This window comes from Lepus europaeus, chromosome 6 (assembly GCF_033115175.1).
Source record: "Lepus europaeus isolate LE1 chromosome 6, mLepTim1.pri, whole genome shotgun sequence".
In the NCBI taxonomy this organism is placed as follows: domain Eukaryota; kingdom Metazoa; phylum Chordata; class Mammalia; order Lagomorpha; family Leporidae; genus Lepus; species Lepus europaeus.
In genome coordinates this window covers 98406508-98425025 of record NC_084832.1, presented here as the reverse complement: position 1 = coordinate 98425025, position 18518 = coordinate 98406508, and the positions used below count along the sequence as shown (strand labels likewise).

The window sequence follows — 18518 nt, the reverse complement described above, 5'->3', positions numbered from 1 at the left end:
AGAGAGAGGGAGGCTGCTGAGGTGCCTGACAATGGGGTACCCCTTGCTGCCTCAGGTTCTGGTGCAACCCTGGGCCTTGCAAGCAGGCCCTGGCTTACCTTCAGCCACTTGTCCCATGTGAAGAGGCAGAAGGCCGTCATTGAGTAGCCCATGAAGAGCCAGTGGATGGTCTGCTGCACCAGGTAGAAGAAGGGCTGGAGGAGCGTGATGGAGGCCAGGTGGCTCAGGGCTGGGCTGTCCCTAATCAGGCTCTCGGCCTGCGGAGGGAGGTGAGGGCATCAGTTTCTCGTCCTTCACAGTCCCTGTCACCCACTGCCCTTGAGGCCTACCTGTCTTTCCACAATAACAATGAGGAATTCCATCTGGAAGCAGACCAGGTATCCTGAGTGCAGGCCATGCCAAAGGGCCAGGAATAGCAAGGAGAGTCCCTGGGAGACTTGTTTGTTTCCAAGGAACTTGAGTCGTTTATAGAAGTAACTGGAGAGAAAGGTGGGTAAACGTGAAGTGACCAGGCCATGCCTCCAAGCCATCCTGACTGCATGCTGAGTGCATGGTGGCTCCAGTTGTGGCCACTAGGGGGTGTGGAAGGCAGCGCTAACAGGCGTGTATGCGAGAGAGAGGCTGGGTGGAGGGGACGGATCATGGCCAGGCCCTCAGGTGTGGGGAGGCAGAAGGAAGGAGCCAGGGTGCCAGCCTCCCACCTGGCCGCTTACCGGGACACCCAGGCGTTGGTGTTGATGTTGAAAGAGGCAATGGTGCCAGTGAAGCGTGGGGTTGTTTCAAAGAGCCACACCTTCATGTTAGCACAGGCGTCCCACCTGGCCTTGCCGTCTTCTATGCCATTGAAGCCCAGCCCCGACAAAATGCATACTCCTTCCTGAGGGAGAGACGGCTCAGGGCGGGCGCAGGGTGCTTGCTGTCCTCTTCCCTACCTGCCCCATGTGGCACCCTGCTTCATCTTTGCCGCTTACCGTGACCAGCCAACAGGTGACGTATTTGTACAGCACGAACTTGCCCCAGACCAGCATGTACATGCAGCGGAACCAGAAAGGGTGGTTCTTGAGAAGAAAACATGCGCATTAGGGCTCTCGCCAGGCAAAGTGAAGTCCCCTTCATGTCCTTCCTTTTCAGACTAGGGGCTGCTTGGTGCTTGCCAAGGTCCTGTGGCCAGATGTCCACCTGACATTCTGGCTTCACTGCCATTACAACAGGCTACGGGGAGTCAGCAGGGGCCCAGGGAACATCCAGTCACCTAATCCTTGGAGGGTTCCCCACACAGCATCATCCTGAATGCTTTGACTGTTTGCTTTCGCAAGACTGAGCATTTGGGACAGTAAGTCCAGACAGACTTGACGTATTCATGTTTGGTGTTAATTTTAGGAGAAACCTACCCAGAATGGATATGGAAGTGTTGCAAGCCTCTCAGCTGGGCAGGAGCAAAAGCCAGCACTTCCCTTCCCCCTCCCTTGGCTTCCAAATTCCCTAGAAGCTCCCAATGTCTCAGTCAAGAGAAGAAAACAGGAGACTCAGAAGCTGCTGTGCTGCAAGGAGTCAGTGGGTGGTAATGAGGCAGGCTCAGAGCTGCTCGGGGGAGGAGGGGTGCTAAAAGTGCACCTGGCCCAGCCCCGTGCCCGCGAAGGTCGTTCAGTGCTGGCTGATGAACATGGCCCGGCCCGGCTGGCATTGACACCAACGCTCACCGATCTAGAGCAAAACCAACATTCATTTGTAGGTGGTAGTACCCACTGATTTCTATCTACAGGGGCCCTTGCCTGTCCACTCGCTAGCTCTGGTGCAGTCGCACTGCTGCTGCTTTAGGGACCACTCACTTCATAGTCTTCAGTGAGGAGATAGTCTTCTGTGATGTGGGGGCTGAGCAGAGTGTAGCCCACCAGGTAGACAAGGCCCAGACTCAGGCGTTTGAGAGCAGGTATGGTGCTGGAAAGGAACAAGTGGGGTCACAGGGGGCAGGGTCCAGTCCCTTCCCCCTTGGCCCTTCAGTTATGGAGAGCAGGGTCTGGCCTGGGACGAGGGGCTCTGCTACCCACAGCCCACGCTCTTGCAGGGAAGGGCATCTTCTCTGTGTGGGCAGCTACAGGGGAGGAAGGGCAGCAGGGGAGGGTGTGGCTGAGTCTCCTCACGTTGGCCCCCGCCCCCAGATGCTACCGATTTCAAGGTCTCACAGGGCTGTCAATCTACACTGGGACTGGAAATTCAACGTAGCTAAGATAATAGTGATCCATTCTGAATCTGGTCCTCCCTTGTCTTGGGTGAACTGATGCAGAAACACAGGCACATCCTCAGTGAAGGGATTTTTCTAGAAACTTACATTTTCTATAGATAGCTACTTATACATATTTTTATGTACTTAATCATTTCTTTAATCAGAAAATGGGCTTTAAAGGCACAGACATCACTGTGGCATAAAAGTGCACTTTAGGTTTGTAGTACGGGGTCAGAATGGCTGGAAGTGTTCCAAGCTGCTGAGGGCCACTACTGGCTGAGCAGGTACGGCGTGCCCCATGGCAGTCCAGGGCTGTGACACGGGACTGTGTGCCAGGGCCAGGCTGGAGTGAGGCTAGGGCTGGCCCTCAGGACAGTCACTGCAGCTGTGACTTTGTTCTGGGTGAGAAACCTACACAGAGGTCTTGACCAAGAGGGGCAATTACCTGTTTGGTATCTTCCCTGGTATGTCAGTCAGCTGTCCCTGCACCAGCTTCATGTAGTGGTTCATTGAGAACTGGGGCCCTACCAAGAAGGCCCCATAGAAGTAGGAGAAACCAGCAACTTCCAGCAGGGAAGGGACACCCCGTATGGCATATTTCTGTTGCTCAGAGGACAAGGAGTTCTATGCCGAGAAGAGAATGAATGGTTCAGGACAGCCTTGAATCTCCTTCCAAGAGCCAGTTTGAGTGTTCCCCACCCTTGTGCCCCACTGCCTGGGGTTCTTCAAACAGCCTTCTCTTTAGGGGACAAAAAATAGTTGTTTCAGGTGGAAATGAGTGTGTGTGGGGGAGCTGAGCAAACAGGTGTCTGTTGCTGCTTTAACAAATGCCTTGCTGGCATTGATCTCTGGACTTTGTGCAAGAGCTGGATCCTGGGTAAATCAGATTTGTTGATCCTTGCTCACTGCTATCTGCAATAGATATCACACAGGCGGGGGATGAGGGAGAGGCTCTGCCCCTGGTATCAGGGGCCAGTCTTGTGGTAACAGCCTTTCTCCTTCCCTCTCTTTAAGGCTGTTAAGTTAACCTCTCTGCAGAGGAATGGGCACTTACCTGCGACTTCCCTCCGTCAAAGTAGTCAATAGCCAGACCTGAGCAGAGAGAGAAGGCGTGGGTGGAGCAGAGGGAGAGGACACTGAGCAAGTGGCCTGTGGACTGAGTGCAGCCAGGGGCAGATGAGCGGGCAGAGCACCCAGTAGGTTTTGGGTCAGAGAAGGCAGGGGCCTACTGTTCAGGAGGAAGGCAGAGGCCCACCGCTTACCAATCAGCTTCAAGGTCAGAACGCAGTGTGGCATTGTCCACTTGATGTCGTAGTTGCCGGTGGCTGTGTAATAATACCCAGCGAGAAGGTAGGCCTAGGGAAGGAGAGAAGTACATGGGGTTTTCCTAAAGTTCATGGAAAATGTGTATTATGAAAAAACTATGGATTTCATAATTTTTTGCATCAAAATAAACCCATCTTTTAATTCCATTTTCCACAAACTTTCTAAGACACTCTGTATTTGTTCTACCATCATTAATAATTATTTATCTTCTTGCTCTGAAGTCCGTACTCTTTCGTTTTTCCTTTCTCGTGGTACCATCATTACAAGATTCAAGAAGTTCCTGTAAGTGAAGCCACTGAGACTCTAATGTGAAGAGACTTGCTCTAGGTTTTCCAGTGAAATGAAGGCTAAACAAATGAGAATTTCAACGCTTAGCTTCTTTAGCTCATTTAGCTCAGTTGGTTTTCTGCTTTGCCTTTAACTGGCTTCCCTCGTGGACAGTGGGGCTGACCTAGTGGAATCCAAGAACCTTACAGGCACGATCCTATGTGAAGGACTCACTGGCAGGCAAACAGTCGTCACTGCCAGCTGCAGACACCCCCGGGCTCGAGCTAAGTGACCCACCCGGGCCATTCAGCTAGGTGTTGGAGGAAGGGGTGAGGTGTTCAGTCTCCTTCACTGCTTTGCCCGTACCACAGTCCCCTCCTTCCTGCCCCCCGCTGCCGGCACAGCAGTGAGCTGTGGCTGAGCTAAGGAAAAAACATTTACCATCTGGACGCAAAAGGTGGTGAGGACGGCAGTGATGGTGCGGCCCATGAGGCGCAGGATGAGGAACTGAAGCACAATACATAGCAGGGAGTGGTAGAACTGGTATCCTGGGTGCAGAGAAGAGCAGAATTTAGCCTGGTTTCTTATCTTCCCATCCTGAAACTTCCAACAACAGAAAGTACACACAAAGATAAAACTTTGTGGGCGTTGTGGCAGAGTGGGTTAAGCTACTGCTTAGGGCGCTGGCACCTCCTATCAGAGTGCCTGGGTTTGAGTCCTAGCTACTTCACTTCTGCTCTAGCTTCCTGCTAATGGGTCTTGGGAGGCAGCAGCGATGGGCCAAGTAGTTGGGTCCCGGGAGCTGGTGTTGGCATCCCAAATCTGAGTATCAGTTCAAATCTAGGCTGCTCCACTTCTAATCCAACTTCCTGCTAGTGTGCCTGGGAAGGCAGCAGAAGATGGCCCGAGTCCTTGGGCCCCTGCCACACTAGGAACTCCATTCAAGTCTCCCACATGGGGACGGGGTCCAAACTCTTGGCCTATCATCTGCTGCCTCCCCAGGATGGAGTTCCTGGCTTCTGGCTTCAGCCTGGTTCAGCCCTGGCTGTTGTGGGCATCTGAGGAATGAACCAGAGAATGAAAGATATCACTCTGCTTTTCAAGTAGATGAAAATAAACATTGTTTTTTAAAAAGAGAAAATTTTGGTGTTAGTATCTTTTTCTAGAATCATCTCAGGTATTGGAGGGAGGGATGCAGATGAATAATGTAAATATTGAGATGACAGGGTGTTACTGTGGATCCCAAGGTCTGAACTGAGGAGTGATCGTGCATGGGGAGTGCGTGCATCTGTCACCGTCAGTCACAGCCGCCCCGGGAGAAACTGATGCTTCTCTGTGGGTGGGGCTGGTGAGGGGAACCATGGTCCCAGTGTTTTTCCGACACAGAAGGGTACATCAAAGCAGAAAAGGGAAGGTAGGCAGTGTTCCTGTCCACTGAACCCTCTTTACGAGCACAGCATGCTAACTTCCCAGCCCACCAAGTTCCCTGGAGGAGATTCTGCTCAAGCATGTTTCTTCCCGGCTTCCCGCTATCCCAGTGGCGTTGCCGACCCAGGTCACTCACCGAAGTTAAAATAAGCGATGGAGAGGCCGGTGAAGGCATGGAAGAGATGGATGAGGTAGGTGTCCTTGTGGAAAAGGTAATGCCGGTAACACAGAGCGAGGGGGTAACCTGGGTGGGCAGAGAGAGAAGAGCGTTACTTGTACCTGGTGCCATCCCAACCATGGTTTGGATGTTCATCTGGCCTGAACCTCAGCCCACAGAGAAAAACCCATAAATGACATGTCAACAGAGCAGACAATAACAGCACCCCTAAGAAAGGAAAATGTTGTAAATACTAACTTACAACTGGAGATAACTATTTTTTAAGGCGGTAATATAGAGCTGACTCCTAACACCAAGTTTCTCTTCACTGAATTAAAAAAAGATACAAAGAATTAAAGATGCCCAACTATTCCCCAGAAACACCACTTTGCATCTGTGATGGGTCCGGCCAGCATAGCGTCATCTGCCTGGACAACTACAGGCCGACGCCAGGGTCTGCACAGGTCTCGAACACACACACAGCAGTTACCTGTTTGTGTTCACATTCTGACAACTGGCGGCAGCCACGCTACAAAATCCATTTCGGTGCACTGGGAAAACCCCTTCTCAAACCATGATTCAAGAGTTGGGCACGACAGCCACATGAGGACTACAGGCATCTCCTGCTGGGCCATGAGCTGCACACAGAGCCCCGAGTGTTGCTGGCTGAATTCAAGAAGGGTCGATACACTTGGTGTTTCTGACCTAAAATGAGCATGTTCCATGGCGCAGTCTGGCCACTGTGAGGCAGTGTTCCTCCCGCCAGGGCAGGTGAGAAGCATCAGACGCCCCGGGGCCATGTTTGGAAGGCTATCCTACCGTCCTACCCCTGCCTTTGAGTTGGTTGTGCTTACATGTGCTCCAGTTCTTGCTTTTAAATGATAAACAGCAGGAGAGTTTCTCTGATTCAGCAATGCTAAAGTGTCACATACAAAGTGCTCAATTTTGTAAAATGAGAAAGTAAATGGATAACCATGTTGTATATTGGCTTACATCCTTCTAGTCTTTTTCCCCTTTTCTCTATTTTTAAATTTTATTTTTATTTATTTTTATTTATTATTATTATTATTATTTTAATTTTTGACAGGCAGAGTGGACAGTGAGAGAGAGAGACAGAGGGAAAGGGCTTCCTTTGCCGTTGGTTCACCCTCCAATGGCCGCCGCGGCTGGCGCACCGCGCTGATCCAATGGCAGGAGCCAGGTGATTCTCCTGGTCTCCCATGGAGTGCAGGGCCCAAGCACTTGGGCCATCCTCCACTGCACTCCCGGGCCACAGCAGAGAGCTGGCCTGGAAGAGGGGCAACTGGGACAGGATTGGTGCCCCGACCGGGACTAGAACCCGCTGTGCCGGCGCCGCAAGGTGGAGGATTAGCCTAGTGAGCTGCGGCGCTGGCCTTAAATTTTATTTTTAAAAATGATTTATATATTTTTAAAGTCAAAATTGCAGAGAGGGTAGGAGAGACACACAGAGAGGTCTAATGTCCACTGGTTCATTCCCCACATGGCTGCAACAGCCAGGGCTGAGCCAGGCTGAAGCCAGGAACCAGGAGCTTCATTTGGGTCTCCCAGGTAGGTGGCAGGGGCCCAAGTACTTGGGCCATCCTCCACTGCTTTCCCAGGTGTATTAGCAGGGAGCTGGATTGGAAGTAGAGCAGCTGGGATGTGAACTGGTGTCCATATGGAAGGTCAGTGTCACAGCGACTTAACCCCTCATAACACATGCCGACTGCTGGCCCCCTATTTTCTAAAAAACTTATGATTGGGGCTAGTGCTGTGGCACAATGGGTAAAGCTGCTCCTACAGTGCCGGCATCCAATTTGGGTACTGGTTTGAGTTCTGGCTGCTCCACTTCTGATCCAGCTCTCTGCTGTGACCTGGGAAAGCAGTGGAGGATGGCCCAAGTCCTTGGGTGCCTGCACCCATGTGGGAGACCCAGAGGAAGCTCCTGCTCCTGGCTTCAGACTGGCCCAACTCTGGCCTTTGTGGCCATTTGGGGAGTGAACTAGCAGATGGAAGATCTCTCTCTCTGTTAACTCTGCCTTTCAAATAAAATAAATCTTAAAAAAAACAAAAACAAAAACAAAAACCCAAAAACTTATGCTCACAGCTTGCATACTCATGGATCTGTTTTTTCACAAACAGAATACCAACCAGCTGATCTTCCTGGTGCCAGGATTTACTTTTTTTTTTGACTGCTGTTCCCATATCGGGCTGGGTTATTTATCAAATTTATATCTTCAGGCAAGTAGTTAATTCTGTGGGAGAGCCTGTGGAATACTGGCTCATTCACTCGTTTCACATTTATCAAGTGACTACCATATGGAAGGTATTTGGGAGCATTTGTGGGGAGGGGAGGCCTGTAATGATGTCTTTTTTTAAAGACTTATTTATTTGGAAGGCAGAGCGTCAGGGAGAAAGGGAGAAAGGGAGGGAACGAGGAGGGAGACGAGTGAAAGTAAAAGATCTTCCGTCTGCTGGTTCACCCTCCCAGATGTCCACAGCAGCAGGGGCTGGGCCAGGCCAGTCAGGAACCAGGAACTCCATTCAAGTCTCCTACATGGGGACGGGGTCCAAGCTCTTGGCCTATCATCTGCTGCCTCCCCAGGGCATTAGTAGGGAGCTGGATCCGAGGCAGAGCAGCCGGGACTCAGATGGGTGCTGTGATAGGAAGTGGGGTGGCAGGCAGCGGCTTAACCTGCTGCGCTGCAAACGCGGCCCCGAGAGTTTGCCTCTTTCAGCCCCGCACCCACTTGGAATCCTTGTCATTCGGTACCGTGCTCCCTTCAGCCAAGTCTAGTTCAGCATTCTTGGTGTCGTGGTCGTGTGACCCACTGAGGGGTGGGAAGCCGCTCAGGCCTCTTGGCCTCCACTGTCTTGAACTCCCAGCTCTTGTACCCATTTCTTCGGGCTTTCCTGCTGCTGGCCCTGCTATTCCGGAACCAGCATCACTTCTGGGGCTTTCTGTGTGCCTGCCACAATAGTTCCTTTGCCAGCCTCTGATTTACAGCTGACTTCGGAAGTCGTAAATGTGCGTTTTTTTGTTTGTTTGTTTAAACATTTATTTACTTGAGAAACAGGGAAACAAGGAAATGGAGAGGGGGGGAGAGAGGGAGAAACACTCCTACGTACGGTTTATACTCCTAATGCCTGTAACAGCTGGAGCCGGGAGCTGGAAACTCTAGCTCTCCCAGGGAGAGACAGGAACCCAGTGCTCTGAGCCACCCCTGCCTCCCCGAGTGCACACCACAGGAAGCTGGAATCGGGTGGAGCCACGACCTGAGCCCAGGTCCTCTGATGTGGAACACGGACAGCCCCACCAGCAGCTTAAGCACTACGCCAAACACCTGCCCCCATAACTTCATTCAGAGGTGTAGGAGCACGGGTCTTTGGTGCTTGGCCTTATATAGGTTAGTGCACAGGCCTAGGAACAGCTGGTGTGGCCTCTTGAAGGCCATTTTTGTCATCCGCTGTTTTCAGGTGTGTTTGGGGGGAGTGGAATGCCACGCAGGCGAAGCATTGCACGCTAGCAAACACATAAAATGGAGGAATTGGGAGAAAAATAAAAAGAATGCAGCAGGCCAGGTTACCAGGAACTTCAAGAGCTTGACAGAGGACGAGACAGCCTGGAAGGAAGCCACCAAGGGGAGGAAGGAACTGTGTAGTAGAGTTGCCATGACAACCGGGGCTGGTTTTGAGTGTGTAAACACCAAACCTTGCTCCTGGCTGCCTCTAAGCTCAGCAGGCTGGGGGGCGGGGCTGCCCAGCCACCCCTTGGTGGCTGTGCTGTTTCTAGGGAGGGTGTGATCGCACATGCTGTTTCTGAGTCTTCTCATTTTCCGCGGGAAGCCAGGGCTCCATAAGAGGCTACAGCTACCTGGAGAAGCCACACAAAACCACCAAAGCGCCTCCCCACTCACTGCTCACCCACCACGGTGTGACTCAGCTGGCCGAGTGGGAAAGAACCTGCACTTTCAAACCCACCGTGAGCACTTCCAATGCGCAGCCAGGGCTGAGGCCCTGCCTCCCTAAGATCCTAATGCAAGGCGAGGCGGACCTACGGCGTCCTGAGAACAACCCTGTCAGCTCAGTGCCTGCGAGCTGCTGTCTTTCCTTTCACAGCACCAGAGTGGGGTTTTATAATGCTGGCCAGGGGTCTGTAAGAACCTGTTTGGTTGTACTGTAATTGCTGCTTCTTTTGGATGGTTTGTCTAAAGGAAGGCCGCAGGACCTTGCTAGCAGATGAAGAATGACCTGAAGTGTACTCTATCCCCGAGGACCTCTCTCCAAGGGCAAAACCCAGGACACTGAAAATGCTGCGATGGTGAAGGCAGCCGGCCGGGCACATTCACCTGGCCCTCCCCAGGTGCAGTATGCTCCTAGGGGGCCAGGATCCATCACCAGCTGCACTGTCGCAACTCCTCCTTTCCGGGCTGACAGCTGTAAAATTACTTATTGAGCCTAAAGCGGCTTCTTTCACCTGAAGGAAACAGCAATGGGCCGCAGTGTCTTTAGTCTTTCATCTGTGCAGCTAGTTCTGGGCTCTGCAGGAATACAACACAGCCCCAGCTGACCGGTCAGCGGCTCCTAAGAGCCCAGGGGAAGGAAAACAGAGCATGTTTTGGCGAGTGTGAGGGAGAAGATGGAATCAGGACTGCTCTGTGTGGCTTAGCCAGTTGTTGATACCAGTTCTACAGAACAGAGAATACATCAACTACCACCACCCAAACAAAGGGAAGATGTGACATCTACAGCGTATCAGAGCTGCTTTCAGATTCTGTGATCTGAAGACCAATTTATATTTTTGAAAATTATTGGCGACCTCCAGCTGCTTTTGTTCAGTATTTCCTACATTAGAAAGGAAAGAGGGGTGGCGACTGGTACAGCAGTTGACACTGCTTGGGACGTCCATGTCCCGTATCAGGGTGCTTGGGTCCAAGTCTCAGCTTCACTTTCCACTCCAGCTTCCTGCCAGTGTGCATCCTGGAGGCCAGCAGGTGATGGCACAAAGAGTTGGGTCCCTGCCATTCATGTGGGAGACCCAGAGTGAGTTCCCAACTCCTAGTTTTGACCTAGCCTGGCCCCAGATGTTGTGGGCACCGGGAGTGAACCAATGGATGGGAGCTCTCTTTCTGGCTCTCTGCCTTTCCAATAATATTTTTAAAAGGACTTATAGAACCGATGCTATGGTACATTGAGTTAAGCTATGACACCAGCAACCCATATGGGTGCCTGTTCTAGTCTTAGCTGCTCTATTTCCAGTCCAGCTCCCTGCTAGTCTGGGAAAGCAGAAGATAATGGCCCAAGTACCTGGGCCCCTGGCACCCACCTGAGAGACCTGGATGAAGTTCCTGGCTTCAGCATGGCCTAGTGCTGGCTGTTGGCAGCCATCTAGGTAGTGAACCAGTAGTGGATGGGAAGATCTCTCTTCCTCGTCCCTCTCTCTTTGTAACTCTTTCAGAAAAATTTTAAAAAACCACATTCCTTAATATTAGAAGAGTCTTTATACATTAGCAAGTTTCAAGCTCATGTTAGTGGGTACAAGTTTTTTAAAATTCTAATTTTCACTATTAAAAACTTGAGTTTTACTAGTGGCTACAAATACCATCATTGTTTTCCTTGAAGTGATCATGCAACTTTGTATATATATATAATTTTTTTTTGACAGGCAGAGTGGATAGTGAGAGAGAGAGAGAAAGAGAGAAAGGTCTTCCTTTGCCATTGGTTCACCCTCCAATGGCCGCCGCGGCCGGCGTGCTGCGGCTGGTGCACCGCGCTGATCCGAAGGCAGGAGCCAGGTACTTCTCCTGGTCTCCCATGCGGGTGCAGGGCCCAAGGACTTGGGCCATCCTCCACTGCCTTTCCGGGCCATAGCAGAGAGCTGGCCTGGAAGAGGGGCAGCCGGGACAGAATCCGGCGCCCCAACCGGGACTAGAACCTGGTGTGCCGGCGCCACAAGGCGGAGGATTAGCCAGTTGAGCCACGGCGCCGGCCTAACTTTGTATATATATATATTTTTTTTTTCTTCTTCTTCTTTTTTTTTTTTTTTTTTGACAGGCAGAGTGGATAGTGAGAGAGAGACAGAGAGAAAGGTCTTCCTTTTTGCCGTTGGTTCACCCTCCAATGGCCGCCGCGGTTGCGCGCTGTGGCCGGCGCACCGCGCTGATCCGATGGCAGGAGCCAGGTGCTTCTCCTGGTCTCCCATGGGGTGCAGGGCCCAAGCACTTGGGCCATCCTCCACTGCACTCCCTGGCCACAGCAGAGAGCTGGCCTGGAAGAGGGGCAACCGGGACAGGATCGGTGCCCCGACCGGGACTAGAACCCGGTGTAACTTTGTATATTTTTAAGAGACTCTGCCAAGTGCCCAAGTCCAAATAAGCATGGTTTGTTTGTTGTTTTTCTTTCAGTGGCGGCCCAGCTGCACACAGAGCCTGGTCTGGCACAGCAGTTAAGATGCTGCTTCGGAAAGAGTCCACATCTCACATTAGAGCGCCTGGGTTTGAGTGTTAGCTCCACTTCCGATTCTAGCTTTCGGCAGCAGGTGAAAGCTCAAGTATTTGGGTCTCCTCCCACAGCCCCAGAGGTCGTAGGCATTTGGGGAGTGTCTGTCTTTCAAATAAATTAAAGGAAAAAAAAAAAAAAAAGGGAATGACACTGGTGCTACCCTGGGGACGGCCTCTGCCTTCCACCCGTGTGCAGCAGGGCTGCTTGACGCGTATTTCCCATTTCTTCAAACACAGGGTTAAAGACCTAGGTACTCAAGGTTGGTATTTGAGAAAATGAACACTATTTACTGTTGCATCAAGGGCACTCAGAAGTGGCACTGCCTTTGTGCTGGACCGTGAGTGCCCGGCAGTGATGGACACACGAGCACTGGCAGTCTGGTGCTGCTGTCCGCCGTTTTACCATCACTACTTCTGCAACATTAGTGCAAATGTCGACACAGTGAAAAGGCAAATCCATCTTGGTATTATTATGGAAGTAATTTCTACCCCTGGGATTCTCCTGCCAGGAGTCTGTGAAGTCTACTCCAAGAGCCGCTGAAATGGAATGCTGTTTTGGCTTAATCCTCTGTGGACTGCCTGATCTGGGGTGTTTCATATAAAGACAGGCATACAACAGGTAGCCCTTGTGTCTGGCTTATTTAAACGCTGAGCATGTTATCAAGGTCCCCCCAGGCTGCAGCAGTCCTTCTCGTGGCGGAGCACTATCCCTTTGCACACATTCACTGGCTGACTAGCAAACGGGCTGCTTCCACTTTTGTCCGTATTTTGAAAAATGCTGCTGTAGAAGTTCAAGTTTGTTTTTTATGTGATCATGTGTTCTCAGTTCTCCCGGGTGCACACCCAGCAGTGGATCTCGTTTCTTTTATCCTCTGACCCCGTGCTTCTCAGCCAGGGGTGCAGAGCAGTTTGTTAGTTTTCTCATCAACAGTGGACCAACACTTTTGGAAAACTCGGAAGTCTGAGTGTGGATGCTGCAGCACTGTCCAACTGCTGCAGAGCCCACACTTTTACTCTCACTTTCTGCGCTGGCTCTGACCAGCAGGCTGGGGCTGATGGCTACAACCTGCATGGGTTGCACCCATCTCTTTCTCTCTCTGTCTCTTTTACTGAAGGCTTTTTGTCTGGATCCTAACTGTGGCTGACTTCCATATTTAGGACCCAGTCTTGGCTCTTGACTGTTCTGGCTATTCTGCCTCTTTGGAAATTCATCCATTCTTGGGTGACCTAATATGATCTTTATGCCAAAGATGAACGAGTTCTAACTTTAGCCCCAACTCCTCAAATTTCAGTTCCGTATTTTCTACTCCCTCACTGGACACTTTAGGTTGGTCTTTCATACCATCTCAAACTCTGCATAATTAAAACAACTTTCTCTCCAAATCAGTCTTCTTTAGGCTCCTTTTTTTTTTTTTTTTTAATTTATTTGAGAGGTAGAGTTACAGACAATGAGAGAGAGAGACAGAGAGAAAGGTCTTCCTTCCGTTGGTTCACCCCCAAAATGGCCGCTACGGCCAGAGCTATGCCAATCCAAAGCCAGGAGCCAGGTGCTTCTTCCTGGTCTCCCACGTGGGTGCAGGCACCCAAGCACTTGGGCCATCTTCCACTGCCTTCCCGGGCCACAGCAGAGAGCTGGACTGGAAGAGGAGCAACCGGGACTAGAACCTGGCACCCATAAGGGATTCTGGTGCCGAAGGCAGAGGATTAGCCAAGTGAGCCACAGCGCCGGACCCTTGGTGTTACCATTCTTTAGGTTGCACAACACATTCAAAACCCTGAAGCTGTCTCGGAGTCTTCCCTTTCCCTGGTTCCCTGTATCTCCTCATCCGATCCTCCATGTCTCTCACCATCACCATCACCACCCCCTCTCTGGGCTACATTTGCAGCTGAGGCTCTCAAATACTTCAATCTTAAACTCTCAGGACTTTCTCCAATCTAATTTCTGCCTGCAGCTGCACTCTCCCAGCAATCCTATACCAGAGCAATCTTCCTTCAGTTCCTGCTCAGAAACCAGCAATGGCTCCCAGCTGACTATTCAACTTCTCCCAATTCCAAAGCATAAGATTCCAAGTCTGCAACAGGCATTTGGTGCATTGGTTAAAATACTACCCAGGGGGCTGGCACTGTGGTGTAGTAGGTTAAGCCTCCACCTACGGTGCCCACATCCCACATGGGCACCAGTTCTAGTCCCAGCTGCTCCACTTCCAATCCAGTTCCCTGCTAATGGCCTGGGAAAGCAGTGGAAGATGGCCCAAGTGCTTGGGCCCCTGCACCCATGTGGGAGACCCGGAAGAAGCTCCTGGCTCCTGGCTTTGGATCAGCGCAGCTCTGGCAGTTGCAGCCAATTGGGGAGTGAACCAGCAGATGGAAGACCTCTCTGTCTCTCCTTCTCTCTCTGTGTAACTCTTTCTAATAAATAAATAGATCTTTAAAAAGAAAAAAGAACTAAAGAAGATAATACATGTAAAGTAGTTAGCACAGTGCTCACTAAATTAAACATGCACACTCAAATAAAATTGGGGGAAATAAAAAAGGCCTTATCTGAGAAATTCTGGGGCAAGTGGCTATGGGGATCCTGACTCAAATTTTCACTGAGCATGACAATCAAATGGCTAATGACTTTCTCCTCCATCTACAGCTCTAAAGATCACAGCTCTAAAGATTCTAAAGATCTACAGCTCGAAAGATTATTTTATAAGGGTACTGGTTATGGCTTGCCAAGAACACGCTCTCTAAATTGAAATATACTATTAAATTATGGTACTGGATGGTTAGAACATGGAGTTTGGAGCGAAGGCAAATCTCAGTTTGAATTCTGGGTGACAGGTCTACCACCTGTCTCCTCAGGCTGGCCGATTAGTCAAGCTTTTCGATCCCCACTCTGATTTGAAAAACGAGTATCTAGAGTTTGTACATAATAGGTGCTCAATAAATATGAGATTGCTTCACCTTTGCTTAAACAGTGAAGTGCTTGGCAATCTCATTCAGCCACTTTTTTTGTTTTTTTAAACATCTGTTTATTTTATTTGAAAGGCAGAGTTACAGAGACAGAGAAGGGAAGAGAGGGGGAGAGAGAAAGAGGTCTTCCATTTGCTGGTTCATTTTCCAAATAGCCTCAATGGCTGGAACTGGGCCAGACTGAAGTCAGGAGCCAGGAGCTTCTTGTGGGTCTCCCACATGGGTGCAGGGGCCCAAGCACTTGGGCCATCTTCTGCTGCTTTCCCAGGTGCATTAGCAGGGATCTGGACCGGAAGTGCAGCAGCTGGGACATGAACCAGCGCCAGCTCTGGCCCCATGGTTTTAAACATCTTCCACAGGCTTACCTCTCCCCAGTTTTCAGCTCCAGGCCTCTCCCCTGAGCTCCACATTGGCATTGTGAGCTTGACCCCGGGGTAGGCACACTGCTGGGGGCTCTCTCGGACTCAACAGGTCACAGACTCCCCTTGTTAAGCATGCTTCACAGGCAGCCGTCCCCAGTTCGACACACAGCGGCTTATTCCAGACTGGGACCTTGCAATCCTGACCTCCCTCCCCTCCACCCTCAATCCAGTCAGTCAACTGGGTCTGTTCTACCTTCAAAGTAAATCCAGCGTCTGACTCGGCCTCTCCACCTTTACTGCCTCCCCTCATCCACGCTGCCGCCACCTCCGGGCTGCTCTCCCTGTCTCTGTCCTTATTGCAGATCCAGAGGAACTCTGTTATACTTGTACCATAGGCCAGGCCAGTGCCCCCTTCTGCTTGGAACTTGCTGAATGAAGGTCTCCACTCTCACTTGGAGCCAAGGCCAAAGTCCAACCAGAACCTTCAAGATCTGTTCTCCCTACCCCGGCCCACTTTTCTCTGGTCTCTATTATTCTGCCCGTCACAAAGCTATTTCTTCCTGGACTGCCAGGCAGGTACAGCCTTAGACACTTCATGTTATGGGTTCCTTAACTAGAACATTCTTTCCACAGGCAAGTTCAAGTCCTTCTTGTACTTCAGATCATTAGTAAAATGTCCCGTTCACAGTGAGGACCACCCTGACCATCTTATCTAAAGTCGTACCCTTGTCTCCCTGCACCTTCCTGTTCAAGCTTTCTCCTCATCACTCAGCACTCTCTAACGCACTACATATTTTGCTTATTCATCAGTGGTGAAAAGCAGGCACTGTTGTCTATTCTGCTCTCCTGTATTCCAGTGCCTCCTACATCAATCCTGGGTACACAAGAGGTCTCAAAAGCATTGGCTGGGGTGGGCATTTAGCCTAGTAGGTGAGACACTGGCCAAGACACCCACATTGTGCATGGGAGTTCCTGGGTTCCAGTCAGGGTTCCTGATTCTAGCTTCCTGCTAATGCAGACCCTGGGAGGCAGCACTGATGGCTCAAGTAATTGGGTTCCTGCCACCCACATGGACTGAGTTCCTGGCCCCTGGTTTTGGCCTGACCCAGCCCTGGCCATGGGGGTATTCGGGACTGGACAGGTGGCTGGAAGCTCTGTCTCTCAAATAATTTAAAATATTTGCTGAGTGGATGAGGGAATGAGTAAACAGTTGCTCTGTACTCTTGGCGGTCAATAAAATATGCATTAAGCACCCATTATGTGGTTAGCATGCATCAGACATTACAGGGAAGATGGGAGGACTGCTAAGAAGTGCTTTTTAGATAGAGACAGAAGAAATACTAAGTATGTTCCATGACAAATGCTAATTATAGGAATAACCACTGCTTTGGAGTTTACAGGAGAGAGAGATCCATTATGACCAGAGGCTTCAGGATGAGAAGGGTCTGGAGAGAGGAAGACGAGGGAGGGTGATGGCGGAACGCGACACGGGAGATTGATTTCAAGAGTCTGGGTTAATTACAAGGGGGAAGGAGGCAGAGCTTAACAAAAATGGACAGGAAGATTTGGAAAACCAGACAGAGTCTGAAATCGATATAATAGCTAAACAACCACTAGGACTGACTGGATGTAGGAGAAGAGGGAAAAGGAGAAAGCATCAAGCTGCTCAATGAACTCCAAATGTTTTTGATGGCAAAGCCTCTGAAAGAATTTTGAGAAACTATATCCTTCTTTCACATGTTCATGTTGCCACCTAAAGCCTGTAAGTTTAAATTTTAAAAATTTGGGGCCGGAAGGCTGCTCATCACCAATAAACTGAGCAAGCTTCTTTTTTCCTATTAACACAATAGTGGGCAGAAGAGGCCTGTCTGGTAGCTGGAAAAGTTACTGGCTTCATGCCATCTCCATACTTGAGGGAACTGCAAAGGGGGGATTTCTGTGTCTAGGGCTTTGGAATTCCTTCGTCAGGACCAAGTTAATAAAAAGACCAAGGAACTCCTGATGAAACTGGATATGGAGTATTCTGTAGACAGCAGCTGCACATTTTCACTTTCTTACATTTCTGCTTTCTCAGTTAACATCCCAGGCTGAAACATTCCATACTCTCCGACAGTGTGGGGCCAAGTCAAGTTTACAATTCTGACTAAAATGCACCCTGCTTCTAGCTTATCGGAACCCTCTGCTCCTCACTCCTATTTATTAAGCATCACACTACCCAGGAGATACACTAGCCAATTGTGCAATGGAATGAAACCCACACTTTTCTTTAGATTATTGCAACTGTATCATATGTAATAGTATTACTTTTTCTACATTTTGGTCAAATAAATTTTTACAGAAACTCTCCCCCCCAAAAAAAATTGGGGGCCAGCACTGTGGCACAATAGGTTAATCCTCCACCTATGATGCCAGCATCCCATGTGGGTGCTGGTTCGAGTCCTGGCTGCTCCTCTTCCAATCCAGCTCTCTGCTGAGGCCTGGGGAAGCAGTAGTTGGGCATCTGCACACACGTGGGAGACCCGTAAGAAGCTGGACCCGGAAGAAGCTTTTGGCTCTTGGCTTCAGATTGGCCCAGCTCCAACGGTTGCAGCCATTTGGGGAGTGAACCAGTGAATGGAAGACCTTTCTCACTGTCTCTCCCTCTCACTGTCTGTAACTCTACCTCTCAAATAAATAAATTTTTTTCATTTTATTTGAAAGGCAGCAAAACAGACAAAAACCTGCCATCTTATGGTTTACTCTCCAAATGACCACAACAGCCAGGGCTGGGTCAGGCTGAAGCCAGAAACCTGGAACTCAATCTGGGTCCTCCAGGTGGGTGACAGGGACCTAAGTACTTGACCCATCACGTTCTGCCTTCTAGGGTATGCATTAGTAGACTGCTGGGCTGGAAGTGGAGCCGGGACTTGAACCAAGGGCTCTGATATGGGATCCGAGGGTCTCAGCTGAGCCAAACATCTGCCTCTAAAACTTGTAAGGCTAAGCAATAGTAAATGACATTTATATGGACTAACGTCTACTGAAGATGGACTTTACGTTTACCTGGCAAAGGTTTGCCATGCAATCTCAGGAGACCACGGTTTGGACTAACCTGCACTGGGTCCCGACAGACCAGGCTAACAATCCAAATGGAGTCACTGACACTAAAGTTCCTGTCACCAAACTGAAACTCAGCTGTTAGCTGACTTTCAGAAAAATCAGATTAGAGACTGCACGGCCACATTTCCCAAACAGGTCAGTGTTAACGAAGCTCTCTGTGCCTGCATCCTCTCACAAAGGCCATCTGAAGCACGCTG

The 18518-nt window shown here is 50.2% G+C and overlaps 1 protein-coding gene across 2 annotated transcripts in view; it reads right to left on the bottom strand.

Annotated features, from left to right (window-relative positions):
- LPCAT3 (lysophosphatidylcholine acyltransferase 3) overlaps window positions 1–18518 on the bottom strand; it is a 42494-nt gene that overhangs the window by 676 nt on the left and 23300 nt on the right. For both annotated transcript variants that reach the window (XM_062194684.1, XM_062194683.1), the window contains exons 2-11: window positions 5382–5489; window positions 4259–4365; window positions 3487–3580; window positions 3279–3316; window positions 2670–2848; window positions 1830–1938; window positions 972–1058; window positions 714–877; window positions 330–477; window positions 99–257 (exon numbers count right to left, since the gene is read on the bottom strand). In XM_062194684.1, coding sequence (XP_062050668.1) covers window positions 99–257; window positions 330–477; window positions 714–877; window positions 972–1058; window positions 1830–1938; window positions 2670–2848; window positions 3279–3316; window positions 3487–3580; window positions 4259–4365; window positions 5382–5489 — 1193 coding nt within the window. The remainder of the gene's footprint in view (window positions 1–98; window positions 258–329; window positions 478–713; window positions 878–971; window positions 1059–1829; window positions 1939–2669; window positions 2849–3278; window positions 3317–3486; window positions 3581–4258; window positions 4366–5381; window positions 5490–18518) is intronic.